General features: G+C 41.8%; 2 protein-coding genes across 2 annotated transcripts; both read left to right on the top strand.

Moving 5' to 3' along the window:
- Positions 1–4,570: 4,570 nt before the first annotated feature.
- On the top strand, positions 4,571–5,903 carry LOC112898505. Its single transcript, XM_025966842.1, has 3 exons — positions 4,571–4,833; positions 5,120–5,157; positions 5,341–5,903. Exons 1-3 carry the CDS (start codon positions 4,746–4,748, stop codon positions 5,419–5,421), a joined length of 207 nt encoding a protein of 68 aa, XP_025822627.1. The 5' UTR covers positions 4,571–4,745; the 3' UTR covers positions 5,422–5,903.
- A 6,902-nt stretch (positions 5,904–12,805) lies between these two features.
- LOC112897465 (DNA-directed RNA polymerases IV and V subunit 2-like) lies at positions 12,806–20,393 on the top strand. Its single transcript, XM_025965765.1, has 7 exons — positions 12,806–13,645; positions 14,372–14,578; positions 15,376–16,244; positions 16,338–16,632; positions 17,217–18,164; positions 18,492–18,763; positions 19,716–20,393. The coding sequence occupies exons 1-7, from the start codon at positions 12,842–12,844 to the stop codon at positions 20,215–20,217; spliced, it is 3,897 nt and encodes a 1,298-aa protein (XP_025821550.1). The 5' UTR covers positions 12,806–12,841; the 3' UTR covers positions 20,218–20,393.
- Positions 20,394–22,615: the final 2,222 nt, after the last annotated feature.

Raw genomic sequence — 22,615 nt, 5'->3', positions numbered from 1 at the left:
ATCAGGATAAAATAGGATCTACAAAAAGTGATCAATGGACGCATGCACTTACATGCTTTTTATATGGTATGCCGCTTGGATGCCAAAGCTCAACTTGTTCATATAAGGCTTGAAATTTGCTGCATTCCTTCTTAATGGTATCTGTCGGTGTTTTACCGCCACGTCCACCGAGAGATAGCCCCGAGGTGGTGAGTTTGTAGGTAGGGTATCGCCGAGATCAGAAACTCGATGGTGCAAGGAACACAAACTTTAGACAGATTCGGGCTGCCGAGAGCGTAATACCCTATGTCATATATGGTTTGTATTACCTTAGGTGGTGATCGGGTGATCTCTTATTTGGAGGGGCTCCCTATCCACCCATATATAGTCTGGGGGACAGGTTTATATGGAAGTTCTAGTCGGGTACAAGCCTAGAAGTCCTACTCGATTACTTTTCAGATAGTTTCCTACTGTCTCCAACTAGTTTTACTACGAGTAGTCCTACTACGCTACGAGTAGTTACAACTGGTGTAGGGTGTGGGTCATATCCCACCCCTTATCCTGTAAGATATATGCTATGTGTGCAGTCCCGTGGGCCCGAGTCTGACAGTATCCTAATGATGCTCAAGCGAGTTTGCGCTCCTGTCAGATTGGAAGGTGCGGTTGGTATGGAAGTCCTCAGCAATCCTTTTCCAATATGCCGTGCCTGGCTGCTCATTTCCAACAATAGGATCTGTGCTGATACTCTCCCATGACATGCACAATTAGATGTCCTCGTGCTGAGTGTAGTTGCTTGATCGTTTGGTGCTTCCTTTTCCACCACTGGCCATATTAGCAATGCCTTCAATTGGTATTTGTAAGCTCAGTGCCTCTACATCGGTCTCACCAGACAACAAGTTCGACCAAGAACTAGCTCTTGCTGCCATTGCAATTCACAGCACACAACATAAACATAGTCAAACTACTGAAAAACTATGTGACTGCACACAAGTAACAAACGAAGCTACTAAAAAATTTTTCAACTAATAATAGAAATGATCATTCGGTTAAAAAATAATTTGCTAGCACACACATCTAATAAGAGAAATGATTATTCAGTTAAAAAAATTACCATAAGAGAATTTACCAATGAACTTTATACTGAACTACTATCAAAACTAATATCATTTACCTTAATATGGTATGGACTAGGCAAAATGGAATTTTCCAAACAGTACATCAAAAAATCTTCTACATTTTCAGAATATATTCTACAACCAAAAATCAAATGGTCATGTAGTTCTGAATTTTCAGAACAACAATATTGATAGCAACAATCTTCATAATTCATATCTCTGTATATATGATTTAGAAGGAAAAAACGCAAGTGCATTTGCATGTGCTGCAAGTCTACATCATATGTGCGTTGTTTGCATCTAAGCAGGCCAGAGAAGCTTGCACTCGAACTGATAAGGGTGGATCATTGATTGATGCACGCAGAAAAAAATAAAATTGAGAAAAAAACAAACCTTGTAGGGGCGTGGCCTGCAGTGGCGCTCGTGGTGGAGGTTGGGGCCAAATTGAGGAGGCGGCCGGATCTGCGCGGCGCTCAAACCGGAGTCGGTCGGCGCATAGGAGTGGATAAGGCAGCCCGCGCACGGGAGGGCATTCTGTTTGGCCGGCGACAGGAGCTGCAAGGGCGGGCCAAGGGAGGGGGCGGTTGCTGAGATGGAGTCCGAGGTGGAGGGCTCGGCGGCGCTTGGGCAGGACGATGGGTGGAGAAAAGGCACGACGGCTGGTCTGGCAGCTACGCAAATCGGAAAAGGATTTGCCGCAGGAAAAAAGGTGCACGGGGTAAAAATAAAAAGCATGCTGAAAAATCCCCTCCCGCGGGAATAAATGGAAGGATGGCGACCTAGGACGGACCCCAGGCTTAGGGGTGTGGGGTTAAATTTGGAGGCCTCCCTAACATAGGGGTTTAGTAGGGATCCTCCTGGAGTTCGTGATTTACTTTGACCTCTAGAGTAGAGGGTTTGTTTGGAGAGTCTGATGGAATTGTGCTAACCGGTTAGTAGCTAACAGCCGTTAATTAATAGAAGTGAGCCGTTTGGATCATCCACCAGCTAATAAGTGATTGGATAGTTGGTATTTTTACTATTAGCACTCGTTAGCAGCTACCAACCTGATATATATGAACTAATTGTTAGCATGGTGGGATGTTAATAGTTAGGTTGTCTATTAATTAGGAGGCCTGTTTGGATCTCCACCTACTAATTATTTTAGTTGCTAACTAAGAGAATGTAGGACACTTGTAGCCAATTTGTTTCTTCGGAGTATGTGATCTAGAGGATACATCAGTAATATAAACTAGACCTAAGCAAAATGAGTCCGGCCTGATGCTCATTTTGGGTTGGTATGGCACTGGTTTTGTAGACCCGAAAAAGGATCGGGCAGGCCCGAACTCGATTAGAACGAAATTTAAAATTAATTAGTTTGCACTGAGAAATAGTTATTGGGCAGGCTTGGGCTTTGATTTTTGGTGAAAAAAGTTCAGGCTTTTAGTTGTCTGGCCTGCAAAAATGCTTAGATCTAATATAAATGCCAGCATGAACAAAGTGTTGTATTTGTACTACTCTATAGGTTTGAACTTGTTTGTGAGCATACTACGGCCTTCCCTCCCAAACCCTCTCCCTGCCCTATTTACTCAACATTATTCCATCCGGTGCTAGACAACGGCTAGGCGCTAGGCGGACCAGCACATCAGCTTCCTATTGTCATAGAACTCGTATGTGCATGACGATATCAAAATTCTTTGTTTTGAAGTATCATGCTTCCTCTATTTAACAATGCATCAATCTAATCTAATGGGCTACGAAAAGTGCATCCACAAACGACTAGACGCCACGGTAGGCGGAGCTTGACCGCCTACCTAGCGCCCAACGCTTTTTGAGACATCGACAAAAAAAAATTGAACTGGTAAAGGGAAAGAAAATAGCATGTTATACATAGCAAAACCGCATCCCAATCAAAATGCGTCACACGGTTGAAAAATTTGCAGATCCATCCTCCACAAGACCACAACGTGATGTATGTACCTTTCCACCAAGACTCCGGTCCATCAGCCTCCACGCACCACGCCACAGCACCTAATGCCTTGGCCCCGTTGCATTATGGCTTAGTGAAGGTAGTGATCATGGCACATAGGCGAACCCCATCCCAACATCCACATCGTTAGCTTCCTTTTGACACAGCACATTATGCCTTTGCTATGAGACCTTCAATGTAAGGGAAAGAGAGAGAGGATGTGCCACAATACGATGCTCTGAGGATGTAGCATGTATGTTTTTTTTTAAAAAAAAACACAAACATATGGACACGTATAGTGCGCACACTCACCCTTTAAACACACACATATATATATATATATGCACAAGATATAACATATCCTATGAGCAAGAGACTGGGTCAGTAAATTCTGAGATTGAAGACGTCATCACCACATACGTCTTGTTGTCTCAACGGTTTCGCATTTTACGAAAGCGCATAGTTTGGCATAGTTGGCGTTGCAAATGCGCAATATCCTTTCTCTCTCTAAACTGTCTGCCACTTGGCTGTTTCAATTACCAAGGGATGATGGTCAATCAAAACGTCTAAATCGATGCCTTGGCCCCGTTGCATTATGGCTTAGTGAAGGTAGTGATCATGGCACATAGGCGAACCAAAATGCGCGCCCACCTAGCTAAGGTCCTTTTCAGAAATCCTAATCCGGCTTGCTTTAGAGGCATTAGATAAAGAATACAATTCGGATGGTCGACCAATGTGCCGTAACCACTAGATCACATCACAGATCGTCGTATCAAAGGCACAATTTGGAAGAGGTTGATAGCTATGGATCACTGAATTTGTGTCCATCCAGTCTGCTGCTCCCATGTTTCTTACAAAACATTGCAAAATGACAGTCACTTTTTCATCAAAAAAAAATGACAGTCACTTCAGCATTAGATAGATCGACAGCCCCTTTATTTGTTAGGTCCCCTTTTTGTCCGGGCTCATCAAAAGCATCCGAAATGTGACATGTTCCGTACATTTTTTAAATATTTTCCCAACTTTATCATTTTCCTGAGTTTTACGCTTTCCTATTCTAAGAAAATCAACCTACAACGACATGGGGACATTTCTAGAAACAAGGTTTTATCGAAATATTGTGCTGTTAGTCATGGAGCAAGTTGAGTTATGGAGTATTTTGTAACTAAAAACATTTTTTTGCCAAAAAGGTACTAAAAACTTGTGTAAGTGTTAGATCGATTTTTTAGATTAAGGAGGTGTTAGATCAATATATGACTTTGGCAGACACCCGAACTCTTCATCTGCAACTTTGCATCCTAAGGAGATTTGTTAGGTCCTGCTTAGCAGCTATTTGCTAGCTATAACAGGTAACTATTAGCGTTTTATAATGGATCCAAATACATACGGTCTAAATAAAAGGCTGTGAGAAACTAGTTTTCCGTGGCTGTTGTTATCCTGTGGTGTCTCAGGACGGAACCAAAAATTGGACAAGTACCTACCTAGCTGCAGCACGCTTGTGAAAGCCTACAATAGGCCTGGTCCACTGAAGCCGGGAAAGGTGCAGTGTTCCGGCAAACCGTGGTTGCAGTATATAGATAGGAGGTCCATGGCCAAGTGTTAAGAGGGGAAGCAGTTGCCACTACTAGATTCAAGTGAGCTCATCAGACCTCGCTCGCACCGGCCGAGCCGGCAGCTAGCCCTCCACCGCCGGTGAGGCCACCATGGCCAAGCTCGCCGCCCAGCTCAAAAACAAGTTCTTCGGCCTCGTCGGCCGCATCACCAGCTGTGCCCGTGCCCACAAGGACGCCGGTAGGCCCCCCACTCCCCCCCCCCTCCCCCCCCCCCCCCCCCCACACACACACACACAACACCTCTAGTATATGCGTGTATATTGCACTTAGATGTGGTAACGGATCACGATTCTAATCATTTATTCACAATCCAGCTTGATCGTTATATATTTTTAGCTCAAAATTGTATAAGATAAAAGCCCGGCTTTTAGATTATCTAGGCTAAATTTTAAAATCCTTTACCATCTCTAATTGCACACATCTGATTCTGATTTTCTAATCTGTATCTCGCTATGTTCCTGCAGCAGCAGGAGTGGCAGAGCCCAAGCCGGTGGCATCTCAGGTCCATCTCTACTCTGTTCTCTTGCTCGAGACTTTGGCGAGTCAACCGAAGGGATTCGCCGATTTTTTTTCCGCTCACATGCACACGAACACATATGTAACTCATGTTTCCTTATAAAGCTTAAGCTTTTTGATATGCTGCATAACAATTGGTGCCTTGGTGGTGTTGCTCGATCGTTTGCAGCATGTCGAGATCAGGTCAAGGGGAGGTGCTCCACACGTGGACGGAGGGGCCAAGGGTCACATCAACAATGATGTCGTCTAGAGCAGACGGTGATCCATGGATGGCGATTCCTCCTAAGCTCCAAGCGTCGAGCGTCCTTCAGATCAGTGATTGCTCGATCTTGTCTTCGTGTCGTCATTAGCAGCTATCGTTCTTCAGTGTGTGTATAGTACGCGTTCTGCTCGCTCTGTTCCAGGCTCTGCTGTGTCGTGGTAAATGCATGGTACTGTAAGTGCTAGCTGCTTTATGCATGTAATCATGTTGATTAACGGTGTGATGTCTTTTATTTGCAAAGCATAGGCGTGGTGCGTTGTGATGTGCTTGCTTAATTAGTAGGCATAGGTGATAACCGCACTCTGCGGCAAGAGAGTTCCTTTTATTATTTTTCTTTGCTAAAGACTTGTCTCAAGTGCTTGATTGCGGTTTATTTGCTAAAGCACTGTGTGTTCTGCAGCTTGTACTTTACACTGTACGCTTCTTGTATCTTTGTTAGTACATGAGGCAAACATTGCATACACGGGTTCTTTTAATTTGTTTGTAAGGTTGAGATGGCATACAAAGATTTTCGGTGTAATTATACCATGTGAATAGTGTTTTCCTGATCCAAAAAATGTATGGGGTATGTGATTCTTAAGCACTAAAATTAGGCACATGGCGTGGGGCGAAAGTAGTCCACATTAGCCCTAAAAGGACAATTAAATCTTTAAAAGATCGTACGTCTATTAACATACAAGTGACTAAACTACCGGACATGCGCAGTTTAGATTTGGTTCATTCATATACTCAGAACTTGAAATTGTTTAGGTAAGAATGAGTATGCTTTTCTTTTCCTTTTTTTGCGAAGGGAGAATGAGTATGCTTTTGACAAACACCTCAAATCATTAGATCGAAATAAGCATCATTTTTTCCCCGCAGAAAGACCTCATGTAATCATGTGGCTCTCCTGTGTTCAAGCATTGATTTGAGTTTCATCATGGACCATTTAAATAGTACAAAAGATTAAGTTGGTGACAGGGAGAGGCGACTTTTGATTTGCATCCTAAGCGTGGCTCTAATCTTGTGGTGCTGCTTGAACCAGGATTTGGAGGAGCGCCGCGCCTTTGCCTACCTGCAGCCAGCACTCCTGTACATGGCCTGGTCCACTGGAAGTGTTGAAAGTTGCAGCATGTACCCGTGGCCAGTGGGGAGTCTCGCACTAGATGCAGGTGAGCCGCATGGAATACAAAACCGCTCGATAATCGTGATTATCGGTGAAATTTATCGTTACCAATGCTAACTGAAAACGTAAACCGACTGGAGTTTCCGCTGGATTTCAATGGAAAATTCAAAAATTTAAAAAAACATAAAAAAATAGAGAACTTATTTTTTAAAAAACTAGACCTTCTCTTGATTCCAGAACGTTATCACATGTTGAAAGCAATAATTGTTTGCTTAGGAAAAAATATTTTTATCTAACTACCTGTTACCATCCACTAACCCGTTAACCCGTTAACTTTTCCACCACACTGTAGCCTCACGAGGACCACAATCACTCTCTCTCCCAGCAACCTCCTGTCCCTCTCCTCAGGTTCCAGCTCACTTTCCCCAACCTGCCTGTCACTTTCCTCACACGCGCGCAAGCACAAAGCAAGAGAGTGGACGGTTTCAGCTCCGTTCACCGATTTTTGTGCGATTAAGGCTGATAATCAATATATATGCGATGATGCTGCAGCTGGGAGCGAGGGAACTGTGATCCTGGCGTCGATAATCGAGGTAAATCGTTGATTTTCGATTTGTATCGGATGATTTTCAGTTCAGATTGTATGTGGCTTGTATAGACTATGTACTCTTATTTCCATGCACTATAAGGTTTGTATGAACTATGCACTCTTTTATTTCTGTGAAGTATAAAGTTTGTATGGACTATGCACCTGTTTGTTTGTTTATATGAACTGTGCACTTCGTGGTTTGTATATTTGTGCAAATTCATGTGCTTTATGCAATTTATGCAATTTTATGGGCAAAATATGTAAACATGTTTATTTCTTAGACAATTCTATATGCAAAATTGTGCATGTATGTGTAATTTATCTAATATAATATAATACATAACCTAAAAAATTAAATGCTATCAAACCTTTTTTTCCACTGCCGAAACATATTTTCAGCAGGCGAAGCGATAAATCGTTCAGTTCGTATCGATTATCGATGATAAATTGTTGATTTTCATTTTTTTTGAATTTAAATCTCTTTATCGATCGGTTTTGACGATTTTTCACCAATTTTCAACCGATTATCGTTACCGAAGATCACTGATAAATACTGCATCGCCGGTAACGTAACGCTTGGAGCCGTCAGCTCATCACTCGTCGGAGCTCCTGCTACTAGTTGATGGTACTTCTTCATCACCTACGCAGTTGGGCTAAAGCTTCACGTGCACGCGCAGGCTGACCCAGACGTGAGGAAAGCAGCCCACGACAGCCCAGTTGTTAGTCTGTTACTGAAACGAGCGGTGCAAAAAAAAAAAAAAAACAAGTAGGCGCGGCGCGAGCGCAGGAAATCCGGTTCCACGCGCGAGCGTTAGCGAGCTTTCTAACGCTCGATTTGACCACCGCCTCCACGCGCGTGAGTCCTGCTCACGACATTTTCTTTTCCCTTTCCGCTTCACTGGCGGCGAGCGATGCTAGCGCGATGGGCGCATGTGCTTGAGTACGTGCCGCACGAAGACCATAGTGCGGTGTGCGCACCCACGTGTTGCTTTTTTAAAAAAAAAGATTATATTCAATTTCTGTTTTGTCATACTATTTTATAAGTTGTTGGCATATTCTCGTGAAAGTTATGGCAAAAATTATATGTACAAGTGCATGCAATAAAAGTTGTGCAACAAAATTATTGTGGAAGAAGTTGTTAGAATGGACTTATGTGCATAAGTTGTTTAACACATTCTCGTTATACATATAAGTTGTGTATGTTATAAAGTTGTGCTACAAAATTATTGTTGACCAAGTTGTTAGGAAGAACTATGTGTATAAGTTATACATATAAGTTAGCTTTTTAGGGATAGAAATTCCAGGTTCTTCTTTAAAAGTTGTACGTAGAAGTTATGCATACAAGTTGTATACGTTATAAAAGTTATGCTAGAATATTATCCGATAAGAAATTATTATTAAAAAATTATGTGCCAAATTATATATATATATAAGTTAAAGTTTTTCAAGAGGGGAAAGTTGTGGGAATCAAAACTTGCTAAAAATAGAAAGTTTAGAGGGAGGGAAAGGGATGGCCAGAGATCGATCACTAGAAGATCTCCCAGCACGCGCGCGCTAATTAGCATCCCCCGCCGCGCCTTATGTCCCTCACTTTTTTTTTTCCTTTTTTTCTCTTTAGCTTTGCCTTTTCTTCTTATGTCTCATTTTCCTTTTTCTATTCCTTTTCTTATTCTTTTTATTTAACTTTTTTACTTCGGACTCATAGTCAGATTGTTTTCAGTTGTATAAGTTTAATGGATTTAGAAGTGAAATTCATAGTTCAATTTTATATTTTGGATGGTTCAATGGTGAGAATTTTAATATTCTATTGTTCTAGTTATGGAAATTCATTATCTATAAGTTTTTAATTGTTCCGGCGGTGATAGTTATTGTTCTATGATATATTTGGATTGTCTTATTAATAAAAAATCTTGTTCCATAAAAAATATTGTGTTTTTTTTGGTAATATTATATTTTGGATTGTTGCACTAGTGAAAGTTATTATTCTATGATATCTTTTTACTCTATCAGCAAAAACTTTTAGATAGTACTACGTAATAATAAGTACTAGGTTTATTATTATAGTTAATGATAGTAAGGAAATAGTTGAATGTGCTTTCATTACTCTGATAATAAACTAGGTGATGCAAATTTAGTGTATATATGTTGAATCAGGATCCAGGGTGGATGTCTTCAAGGTGTCCCATGAAAAATGGTTAGTGGCGGAGGAAAGGGTAGGGCCATGGTCCCAGTTTTCTACACTGTAGCGTAATGTAGCATGAAGGCCCAATCCAGTCTGCATAACCAGCCCACAAAATGGCCCTAGGCGTTGGGCTGACCCTGCTCCGCCTTGGAAATGGTTATATCACGATACATCTATATATAATAGTCTATAATAGTCGTGAAACGCCATCAATACCCTTACTACGGCTTCCAATGCGTCATCTTTTTTTTGACATGGCAACGCACCGGTTTCATATTTATTAGCACGCCATTGTGCCTGTTGGAGACAACTCCCTGTGCATAGCCGCCGGTAATCCTCGGGGATTCTACCATGAGTGATCGGCGACAACTTTTCCGGCGTACCAGCCCATGGTTTCGGCAGCAACTTCATGGATGCATTCATGGCTACGAGTGCAATACGCACTCCTCGGATGGTTATTATTCCCTCCGATCTAAATTATTAGTCGTTTTGATTTTTTTTATCTGCATAAATTTTACAATACATCTAGATGTAATATATATCTACGTGCATAGCAAAACCTATGCATTAGAAAAATCAAATAACAACAATTCAAAACGGAAGGTTCCAGCCTTCCGGGGCCCGTTCTCCAACCAGTAGCTCAGACTTCGAGTCGATCGAACCGCATCACCTCTCGGTGATTTAGCCCAAGGCTTCCTTTCTAATTATTGAATCGGTGAACAATTTTAGGTTTGCAGCTGCAGGAGGACTGAACTACTACTCTTGCCCACAAGTCACAACTGCACTCATCATGTTCTGGACACTACAGTTTGGCTTGGGCCGTAACAAGAACTAGTCAGATGAGCCACATCAGGAAAGGGGAGAGAGGGATGCGACGAGGAGCTCCTGTGAGCAGCGGCGACCGGTGAGGATGGCCGTCAGACATCTGTGTCAGCATGGAAGTGAGTGGGAGAGCACACGCCCACGTGGATCCTTTTGGCGTGTGGGCTTACGTGGAAGGTACAGGTAGCAAAGGATGAATTAAATTTGAGGTACTGTGGGCAATAAATTTGAGCACGTATTATCTAAATTTGAGCATGTATTAATCAAAAATAAGGTATGCCAATAACCATACCTTGCCATGCTGGTCCTCCGGCACTGAAAGGTACGCTGACATGTAATCCTACTAGGCGCAAAACCAGACTGAAAACGGGTTGTGAGTGTTGCCTACTCGATTTTGAGAGATTGAGGGGTGAATGATTTCTTAGAGGTTAGGTTTTATTTTATATTTTTTGTTCATACTTGAAACAAAATCTGATCTCACTATGAGTTGCCGCTTGGATATGTACTGTGTGAAAAAAGATTTGGTTGTTGTAACAAATTCTAATAATTAGTTCCTATTTATTATGGGACACGCTACAAGATATCTCCATTGAAGGCAAAATAAATTCATGCCAATTTATGACGAATGCTAAGGAAAAAGCCATTGCTAGCTGGCAGATTGAAACTTTTTATTCACATCCGTAGAACCATGGCTACTATCAAAGTATCAAAATAGATGGTGTGGCGTGGATACCAACACTTTAGGTGTGCTCCACTTTGCTAAGAACACATCTAGTTCATCCAAACAGTACGTCTTCCATGTTGACCTAAGGCTCTTCACCATAGTTACATGATCTTCTGCTTATTGCACGCTATTTTCACCTCCTTTCCCCTTTTCTGTTCCATCCATATGTTCTTCTTCCCATTTAGCACAAAACCTCGTATCTTCAGGAAAAAAATGAACATATATATATATATATATATCCACCTAGCATTTTTCCCTAACTCTAAGTTGCATTGCATGGCCATGCACACAAATTAAAGGGGCGGAGCACGTGTCCGTCCCATCAATCAAATAGGCACGAGAAACCCTTATTATTTATACCTCTTAGTATTTAGCCATTGTGCACTCGAAACTCTTCGCACACCCCGCACGATTCTCTCTGCATTACGTTACGACGCACAACCGCTTTCCCTCCTTCCTCATCCTGTCCAATGAACTCGCTACCTCTGGCACCAAACCCTACCCTTAACATTTCAAAAAAGAAAAAAAAAAGAAAAATACACACGTAAATCCATTACTGATGCGCCCGTCCGATGCAGATCGGAGGGCGGAGGCCATGCCTGGCCCCACGCATCCTCTCATCAGTTGAAAAGGTAAGGAAGTGCGGAGACGGCCGGACAGAGGGGGGTTCAAAGCTTCAAGGGGTTCGGACTGGGAGGAGACGGGAGAGGACGGAGCCCCCACCCAGCCAAGCCGCGGCCGCCACGCAGCAGCCACAGCGTGAGCCTCCGAGCTGCCGCACACTGTGCCGATCCCTCTTCTTCCCCTGCACTTGGTGCCTAGTGCCATAAAACAGCGGAGAAAACCCCCTCGCCTCGGTCGCAACGCAACGCGACGCCGAAAACCCCAACCCCGGCGCCGTCGCCCGCTCCCCGCCGGCGCGCCGTGGGGTCTCCGTCCTCCCCCTCCTTGCCTCGCCACCGGCGATCACCGGCGGCGCAAGGTACGCCCCCTCCGCCCCGGCTCGCTCCCTCCCCATTTCCGCGCTTCGTTGTCACGCCTCGTCCGCGCCGCAGGGCAATGCGGCGCTTCCTCTGCTCCTGGGCCCGGGACCGCTCGCCCGCCCCTCGCGCGCGCGGCCGGGGCTCGCTACTCCCGCAAAAAAAGCAGCTTTTTTTTGGTTCTTTGTTTGGTTCGCGGCGAGGGTTTTGTGAGCCCGTGCGCCCTCGCCGCCGTCAGCTCGTGGTTCTTGCTTTCTCAAGCCTCATCGTCGTCTCAAATGGGACGGTGGTTCGCCCTGCCCCTGCTCTTGTGCTTGTGCCCATCTGATGTTCCGCGGTGGGGTTTTGTGCTGCTGCTACTGGGCGGCGGTGAATTCTGGGGTGTTTTTGGTGGCGCGCCGTGATCGCGGAATGCGACATGGATTTTGGGGGACCTAGTTTGGTGGGGATCCCCGTTATGGTTTCGGAATCCCGCTGTGATGCAGGTTTGTGATTTGTGGTGGACCTGCATGCCCAAAATCGTGATTAGAAAAAGACTAGAGAGGGGAAGGCACTGGTCATTAAATCGTTGTTTTTTACTTGATTGTTGTGCCAGTAAGGTGCTCCATTTCGATGGAATTCTTTGAAATGGATGTCTGATGCGTCATTGCATTTTCGATTTCTTCAAAGGTTGTGTTTTTGCGCATGTGTCTGCCAGAGAATTGTATGCGATTTCGGTGCTTCTCGCCGAATGCCATGTGGAGCACTGGGTGTAGATTTATGCTGACTTGTCCTCTGATTCAGTAAACTGTTAAAGGCAATGCTATTCCGCTTGCGTCTGCCTCAGAAATTGTTTGTGATTTTGGTGCTTGTTGCTGAATGCCATGTGGATGCACGTGCTCTGCATTCTGATCTTCTGATTTTAAGATTATGCATTCCCATTATGACTTTGCTGATTTTGTTTCCCTTTCCATTGTAAAGGCAGGGGTTTTGTTGACAAGGAGCAGCGGCTGCCTGTTGTTTGGCGATGGGGAAATCGCAAGCGAATGGTGATCAGTCACCTGATGTCTCAGATTCTGACATGATGGATTTCCTTAATTTGGATGGCGATGGAGAAGGTGACTGTGACTCCCCCAGAAAGGACAGCACAAAAGGGGAGCGGCAGCCTGCTGTTGATGCTGATGTAGATCAGTCTGTTATGGATGTAGATTTTGAAGGCCTGTCATCCGTGGTAGATGAAGGGAAAGAAAATCAATCTGTTATGGATGTAAATTTTGAAGGGATACCATCTGTGGAAGATGAAGGCAAAGAGAAGCAGTCTGCTATGGATGTGGAATTGAAAGGAATGCTATCTGTGGAAGATGAAGAGAAACAAGAGGAGTCTACTATGGATGTGGATTTTACAGGAACACCAGCTGTGGAAGATGAAGGCAAAGGAAAGGTGTCTTTGGGCCTACGCACGCAAGTCCCTGTTGACTTCAATGTTGCAAGCCTGGAGAAGTTTTGCAAGGAAGCATCAAGATCATTCTTCAGTGAGAATGGACTAGTTAGCCATCAGATAAATTCGTACAATGATTTTGTCTCTCAAGGGCTCCAGGAGCTCATTGATTCTATTGGGGAAATTACTGTGGAGCCTGATTATGACCCTTCAAATAGAGATGGTGCTCGGAAATATGCAACTATAAAATTTGGTAAAGTTACACTTGAGGAGCCAGTGTTCATGGTTGAAAACAATGATCTTGCTGTGCAAGATCTCAAGTTGAAGCCTAGACATGCTCGCCTCCAGAAGATGACATATTCGTCCAGGATGAATGTAGAAATGACTGTTCAGGTTAGGATGCTCCCAATTCCCCTGTTCATGTTACATATCAAGTAAAACAATAGGAATAAATTCATTGTTTTAAAGGCGACGAGGCGACCCAAGGCGAGCTGGGTACGCCTAGGCGGCGCCTAGGTGACAAGGCGTGGTTATTGCCCAAGGCGAGCTGGGTTTGCCTGGATGCCTAGGCGTTGCCTTTAAAACACTGGATAAAGTACATTTTACTTCACTGTAAAGAAATGGAAATGAAATATTAAGTCATAGAAAGTTCAAAAAATTCATTCCAGCTGTTCCAGAATAGTTAGCTTATTTTCATAACTATTATGGATGTTAACGTAACCAATTCAGCAATTCTAGAATTGCACTTTTTATTTGACAAATGGCATGGAAGTTATCTAATCTAATCACCTTGTGGTGCTCATGTTTAGCTTTGTTTTTGATGGCACAACAGCCATAATGATGTCTCTTATGATTTCCCCATTACTGAGCCTGCAAAACTTACTTAGACTCTGCATTGGGTGTAGCTATTGAACTATTCCTTGGCATTCCACTTGTAGTATGGCCACGTTTCAACTTAAGGAAACAAAACCACTAGTTCCCTCTCTTTGTGCACTGAGCAGCAGATGTGATTTAAAATTACTCTCTCACATGTATTCAAGTTATGACCTTGATCTTTGTATCAATAAGATTTCAGCTGATATTTTACCATCTAATCAGTTAGTGTTTTGACTTTATCAGGTTTATACACTCGAAAAAAGTGACAAAGCCAAAACTGGTAAGGATATGCATGTTTCTAGAAGGGATATAATGAAAGAAACTAAACAGGTCAGCATTGGAATGTTACCTGTCATGGTGAAGTCGAATTTGTGCTGGCTGCATAAACTTCGGGAAAGTGACTGCCAGTTTGATTCTGGTGGCTACTTTTTGATCAAAGGGACGGAAAAGGTACTGCATCGCATGGTTCATGCTGCTCATTGAGTTCTCAGAAAATGTGTTTCACAAAGATCATTACATTAGGCATTCTTATAGATTTCTATGACACTGCAAATATAATATATGTCAGGTGAGACGTGCAATATAAAATATATTTAGAAGGAGCGAAGAACAAACAATGTTTGTCGCTCATACAACATATGCGACAGCTCTATATGGCACTGCTATGCAATTACACTAAATGTTTAGTACATTGGTCACCTGTCCTAAATAGTTTATGCTTTGGCCTTTGGTGAACTGATTAGTACAGGAAACTAAATATGATGTCAGAGCCAAAAGGCTTCTGTTTGAGACCACTATTGCGATATTCACAAAAGGTAACTGCAGCTCACTTCCAGTCCACACCATAGGCTTGATGGAACCTATCCAAGAGGGAAGTTAAGTATATTGCTTACCTTTCCCAATACTTAAGGGAGAGGGAGGTAGGCTTGAAGAGATAGATGAGTTGAGATTGTTCTGGCATTGCTATACATATGTTTTGTGAAAAAATCAGGTTAACTTAAATGGAGCTTGCAGATTCTAGCAAAGCAAGTGTTATGATACATACTATAAGCATGTGGCTGAAGTTCAACTGAAATATTTATGTAGTAGCTATGCGTGGAAATTATACTGTAATATTGAGAAGAAATTGTGCAATTGACATTAGCATTGAAGTAAGGAAAGTTGTTACCTATGTGAAATTAAAAATGCTTGATACCATGTCTGGGTGATATATACCTCATTATGTTTGATTCCTTCCAATTCTGTAGGTATTCATTGCTGAAGAGCAGAAATGTTTATCCAGGATTTGGATCACGGATCGTTCCTGCTTGGAAGCAAGCTACATAAGTGTAATCAAACGAGAAAAGATCTATGTAAAACTTGTTCAGTCTAAAAGGAATGAAAGCCGCAAAGTCATCAACATTTCCTTCCTGGGTGCAATTATGCCAATCTGGGTAGTGTTTTTTGCACTAGGTGTATCGTCAGATAAGGAAGCTTTTGATATGATTGATATACTAGACTGTGATGCTTCTGTTTTCAACATAATATCATCAACTGTGAAAGAATCTCATGAAGAATGTGAAGGCTTCCGCACTCCAGGTAGAGCTCGTCAATATGTTGATAAGCTGATCAGAAAAACAAAGTTTCCGCCTGAAGAAGCCTTTGATGAGTATGTTTGTAAGTATATGTTTCCTGGTGTCAATGGGATTAGGTGCAAGGCAATTTTCCTGGGTTACATGGTCAAATGCCTGCTAATGGCTTACTCTGGGAATCGAAAATGTGATAATAAGGATGATTTCCGTAACAAGAGGCTAGATCTTGCCTGCCAGTTGCTTCGGAGAGAACTCTGGGTGCATGTTATGTTTGCACAAAGACGCATGGTTAAGCTCATGCAAAAAGATTTGAGCTCTGATGGAAACTTACAAGATCTTAGGCGTTACATAGATGCATCAATTGTTACCAATGGTTTGAACCGGGCCTTCTCCACTGGTTCCTGGCGGCATCCTTATAAATCAGAAAGGTGTTCAGGGGTTGTAGCAACCCTTCGGAGAGCAAATCCACTTCAAATGATGTCTGACTTGAGGAAGACTCGACAGTGGTTTGCGTACTCTGGAACAACTGGGGATGCAAGATACCCGTAAGTTTCCTATATCCTTCCTACAAAAATTCTATGCATACCTTCTCTCTTCATTTCCCAATATCCCTGTGCAAACTGATTTTCCTTTTGCAGGAATCCATCTTACTGGGGAAAATTATGTTTTCTGTCCACCCCTGATGGTGAAAAATGTGGATTCGTGAAAAACCTTGCTGTTACGGCTATGGTTAGCACTGTGGTGAAGAAACCGCTGATTGATACATTTGTTTCTTGTGGAATGAAGAAACTGGATGATAAAATTACTCTACAAGATATTTCTGGGAAAGACAGGATTTTCTTGAATGGGAACCTGCTTGGAGTGTGTGCAGACCCAGGCGAATTGATTTCACGTTTAAGAAGCTTGAGGCGTAGCAAGCAAATTGAGCCACAGGTTTGCTTAGTTTCCAGATATGCTAAACTGATTCTCAATACTTGTCATGAACCTCAGTTTTCAGATTCAGTCCATTCATGATGTTTGAAAACTTTCTCCTAAACTGTATCCACCCTTTAACTTTATTTCTTTTAAGATATTTTACCTTGTACTGTCATGGCTCAGGAGTCCTGGTGCCATCACAATTACCGTGATAGGTTTCGTTGCTTAATAAAGTCATTGATTACTGAAAATTATTTCTTCGTTATAGTTGTGCTCCTTCATTATCTCTGCTGATTTAAAATTTGCAAAGAATATTAACAGCTAACCTTTAACAGTATGTATTTTAATTATCTCATGATGAATCATTGATACTATCCTACTCTTCTCCTGTTTGTTAGTTTTCATTTACCTAGTACTTCTGAAATTTCTTGCTAACGAAATTATGTGTTTCTCTTGCTTTATTTCCTATTATTATTATGCATTTGCCGTATGTTGTTTTGTTACATGTACTATTTGTACTTGAGTTGAATACTTAAAAGTACATATGTTGCAACAAGATAGTACTAATATGCTTCTTGTTTCTATTTCTTAACTTTGATTAGGTTGAAATCAAAAGGGACAGGCACAATAAAGAAGTTCGTGTATTTTCTGATCCGGGGAGAATTCTAAGACCACTTCTTGTAGTTGAAAATCTAAGAAGAATCACAAGACCAAAAGGTGGATTGTACTCATTTCAGGAACTTATGGATCAAAACATAATTGAACTAATTGGTGCTGAAGAAGAGGAGGATATCCGATGTGCTCCTGGAATTAGGCATCTATTCACAAGGGAGAAAGAAGAGGGGCCTTCTGATTATACTCATTGTGAACTTGATCCTTCTTTCTTGCTAGGGTTGAGTTGCAGTCTCATTCCCTTTGCCAACCATAATAACGCTAAGAGGGTTCTGATGCAAGCTGAAAAATTATCACAGCAGGCTATTGGCTACTCCCCTTTAAACTCACGCTCTAGATTTGATAGCCTCTCACATCAAATCTTCTATCCACAGAGACCCTTGTTTAAAACTGTGGTGGCCGACTGTCTTGGAAAGGCAGACTACAACTTTGGACGAAAAGATGACTTCACTCCAACAGAATATTTCAATGGCCAAAATGCAATAGTCTCCGTCAACTTTCATCAGGGATTTAACCAAGAAGATTCTCTAGTTTTGAATAGGGCCTCTCTAGAGCGTGGCATGTTTCGTACACTACATTTCAAGAGCTATAAAGCCCAGGTCGAAAACAAAGAGATCACCAGACGACTCAAACACAAGGAAAAGCTCAGTTTTGGTAAAGTGCAAAGCAAGAAGGGGAAGGTTGACAGTCTGGACAATGAGGGTTTACCATATGTTGGAGCAAGTCTTCAAAGCGGTGACATTGTGATTGGGAAGGTCACGGAATCTGGCGAAGATCTTAGTGCTAAACTGATGCATACTGAGAAAGGGATGGTAGAGAAGGTAGTTCTTTCAGCAAATGATGATGGGATGAACTTTGCAACTGTTACTCTAAGACAAGTGAGTAATATAACTCTCTGCAAAAGTATTCTGCTTTGTTTCTTTCATGGCCCATGTTGAAATGCAGAAGCATTTGCCTTACAATACAGTAGAGCATGACATTCTATGCTACCTGGCTGGTTTGCCTTCTTATATGAACAATAAACTCAGAAGATATCTTTATGATTGGTGGTCTGCATTTTTTGATATCACCTCAGCTATCAATACTATATATAAAGCATTTCTTTTCTCTCTTTTGCACCAATTTATAATAATTTTTGTGCTATTACTCATCTTACATTCTTACTTGTCAAATTTCTCTAGTGATTAATGTCATAATTGTTGTAGTCTCGCTCGCCATGTGTCGGAGACAAGTTTGCCAGCATGCATGGGCAGAAAGGAGTGGTTGGCCTTTTGGATTCTCAGGAGAACTTTCCATTTACTCGCCAAGGGATAGTTCCGGACATCATCATAAACCCAAACAGCTTTCCAACTCGTCAAACTCCTGGTCAGTTGCTTGAAGCTGCTTTGGGGAAGGGGATTGCCCTGGGTGGGAAGGTGGGATACGCGACACCATTCACCACTCCATCTGTGGATGTGATCACCGAACAGTTACACAAGTAAGTTATATTTTGACAAAATAGCCATTTTGGTCTCTCAACTTTATTCTGAATTTGAGGGTTAAGTTCGTCCCTCAACTTTCAAATTGGTCAATATAGTCCCTCAACTTTCGTTTGGGGTCAAACTCGTCCTTGTGCTGATATTATACTCCATAATAACATGAGATAAATGCAAAAGGTCCTTTTTACCCTTGACTCCTTCTCCCCCTCCTCAATTTCCACTATTTTGTGTCACTGTTTGCTCAGCATTCCGCAACATTTTATATGACGGTATGTAGTTATATCTTTATTTTTATTCTACATGCGTCCGTGATACAATGCGATGCATCGTTAAATAAAATTCTATGTTCCAAAGTAAACACTTGTGATGTTTGGCTTCTAAATGCATAGATGCCACTACACTGATTTGCTTGCATTTGCTAAATACTTTTTTTAGTAATAATAAACTATTGCGGAATTTAGAAGGGAAAGGAGCCAAGGGCAAAGAGAACCTTTTGCATAAATCTCATGTTATTATGGAGCATAATATCAGCACAAGGATGAGTTTGACCCAAAGATAAAAGTTGAGGAACTATCTTGGCCGATTTGAAAGTTAAGGAATGAAGTTGACCCTCAGATGAAAGTTAAGGGACCACAATGGCTATTTTGCCTTCTATTTTAGTGTTGCGTTCTTTTCTCGAACTCACGTTTTCACACCTCACATATGGTGAAAATCAGGCAGCATACTATCTAGTAACTGATAAACTGATTGCACCGTGAGGCAGTCACTGTCACCATTTTTACAAGTCTTTATTTTTCCCTCAAAACAAACTATAAGAGCAAGCAATGCATTCCCGATTTCCCATATGTTCATCAAGGGGAACCCCGCTAGAAGAAATGCAGATACGAGGCCTGTTGCCCATTTGAACACTCTTCTTGTAGTTTTGTTCATGGTTACCTTGCTGCATTTCAGGGCCGGTTTTTCAAGGTGGGGTGGGGAGAGCGTCCTGAACGGGCACACTGGTGAGCGGATGAAGTCGCTGGTCTTCATCGGCCCGATCTTCTACCAGCGGCTGACCCACATGTCCGAGGACAAGGTGAAGTTCCGCAACACGGGGCCCGTGCACCCGCTCACGCGGCAGCCGGTGGAGGACAAGAAGCGGTTCGGTGGCGTCAAGTTCGGGGAGATGGAGCGAGACTGCCTCCTCGGCCATGGCGCTGCTGCCAGCCTCCATGAGCGCCTGTTCATGCTAAGCGATTTCTCGCAGATGCACATCTGTCAGGCCTGCGAGCGCGTGGCCAACGTGATCATGCGCCCCGAATATGGTGGCAAGAAGGTGCGCGGCCCCTACTGCCTCTTCTGCCGGTCCGCAGAGCGCATCGTCCGGATCAATGTGCCTTATGGAGCCAAGCTTCTGTACCAGGAGCTCTTCAGCATGGGCATCTGCCTCAAATTCCAGACCGAGGTCCACTAGAGCGCCATTGATCAGTAATTCAGTATCATATCTCTTGAAACCGTAAGACTACATACATCTGCAACTTTGTTGCTTAGGATACGACTAATGTTGAGACCTGCGATTCGCCGTATGATTTCGTGATATTTATATAAGGTTTCAGGCACTGTTGTGAAATGGCGTTTGGCATTCTTGTTTGTGATGTGGCGATGTGGCAAACTGGTACAGGAATTTCTGTTTTTTTTGCAGCCTGACTGTGGGAGGCTGTGATTGATGAGAAATAGGTATCTGGAGCTTATGAAGCTGCCCATGAGACCCATCTGTCAGTTCGACCACATTTTCGTTCATGTTGCCACAGCACGTCAGTGAAGGCATCTGTCATCACCCAAAAACAGTTCTGAAAACGTGTTGCTTTGTGTGGTGTGCGATGTTGCTGCGAGTAGATATGTGAGAACCGAGAAGTAATTCATGGGTATAGCCATACTTGTCCAAGTGAAACTGGCACCAGTTGCGCACACTCAGTCTGACAATTTGCCAACAAAGTTTTCTCGGCAAAAAAAGTTAGGAGATGCCATTTTTTTTTTGCAAAATTGGTAACTGTTATTCTCTAATGTCTATTTTTTTGTGCAACTAGGTATGGTACAAACGTTTCATTGGTAATTCCATATTTTGTTGTGTCACTCAATTCAGCATTAGTTGGACATTCGAATTCTTTTTTCCTGACTACAGGAGTGATGCGCACAGGTAAACATGTGCACACACCCCACTCATAAACTCACAAAATGTGTTTCCTATAAATATAACTGTTAAAAGAATTCGCATCATAAGCATTGATATTTTGAATAAGATAGGTTGAGTTCCTCACGCCTACACTGCACCTAGAGGCCTGCATCTGTTTTAATCATAAAGACAACGAATGTTCTGTCAAACTTTCCAAACAAAAAGGAATGTTTTATCAAAATTATTTTCCTTTGAAATATCCTCTGGTTTTGTATGTCTTTTATGTTGTGACTGGAAACTAGTAGAAGCCATGTTTTCTTGGCAAAAACAAATCAGGAGAAACTTGCTCATCTTTCTCTAAAATCAATTTTTTGTGACATTTTTCATGGTTGGTGCCATATGCCTGCGAAATCAGCATCTTTTGCTAGGAAGATGGATATGTGTACTTAATTTTTATTCCAGTATTCTAGTCACTAACAAGTAATGGTTTGTCTCTTTTGCTATTATTATGGACTAAAATATTAACTTTGGCCACTATTTTGACTATGTTTATGAAATGTGTTAAAATTTATCATTACGACAGTATTTTTCTCTAGGTTATCTTCATTTCAAATTTGCACATGTCCAACTTAAATATTACTCAATAATCTATATAAATGTTTGTAGTTTAATTGCATGCATTCTAGAATATCACTTTAACTTCTACTGCATAGCGTATACAGAATTTAGTGTTGGATGCAAAACTGAGAACCTAAATATATATTGCATGGCTTCATCCTTTAATACCTCATATGCTTCTTCAAAAGGACAAATTTTCCAAAACTCGAGATAAACACATTGAATTTCTGCTTTATTCACATATCCTCCCAAATAATATGTAACTTTATATGGAAAACTTTTGGGCTTTAGACTTCAGTAACTTTCCTTTCTCATGGTTACCTCTTATAAACACTATCCGATTATGGGGGGTATGCTTTTTCGGGTATTTACACCCAACAGATATGGTGGACCTAAGGTACCATTCATCCTTTGCATATGAACCAACAGGTTTCATAATAATTTTGAACCTTTGTGTAAGAATAGATTGCTTTAAACTGATCTTTTTTGCTTTATCGCACAAATATGAATTGTTGTTTTTATCTCATTTATGAGCCCTAAAATTGGAACTTTTCTTTTAACTGATAAGTAATGTTCATGGTATTCTTTTGTGGTGGATGCTCGTTAAGGATTTGGTGCTTTCTTGTTCAACTAACAAATAGTCCAAGGACTTTCATGATGGTGTCAAGACTCAGAGTCCCAAATTCACAACTCAACGATGAAATACATCTTGTACTACTTTTCTTTTCTCTATACACCCTTGTAAATTGGCAAACTACATACATAGTCACTCTCCATTGTCTACTCGTTAATAAAATACATCTTGTACTATTTGTTTACACCCTTGGTAAATAGATGGCATAGTCATTTTCCTGAATGGCATAGTTGCCTATTGGTTTCTAGACGAGCTGTATAATTATTCCACTAAAGACCTACTATATATAACATCACTGCAATGTTGGCAATGTTTAATTATTAATCAATATCATTAAATTTGGTTATAAAACCCTCATTTTTCTCCGATTCAAAATTAGCTAAGGTTTAAGTAGTTGAGTACAACAGTCATTATCACAATCCATCTTGTATTATTTTTCCTTAAAGA

This window comes from Panicum hallii, chromosome 6 (genome assembly GCF_002211085.1).
Source record: "Panicum hallii strain FIL2 chromosome 6, PHallii_v3.1, whole genome shotgun sequence".
In the NCBI taxonomy this organism is placed as follows: Eukaryota; Viridiplantae; Streptophyta; class Magnoliopsida; order Poales; family Poaceae; genus Panicum; species Panicum hallii.
The sequence above is the reverse complement of the archived record's forward strand: the minus strand, read 5'-3'. Positions and strand labels throughout refer to the sequence as shown.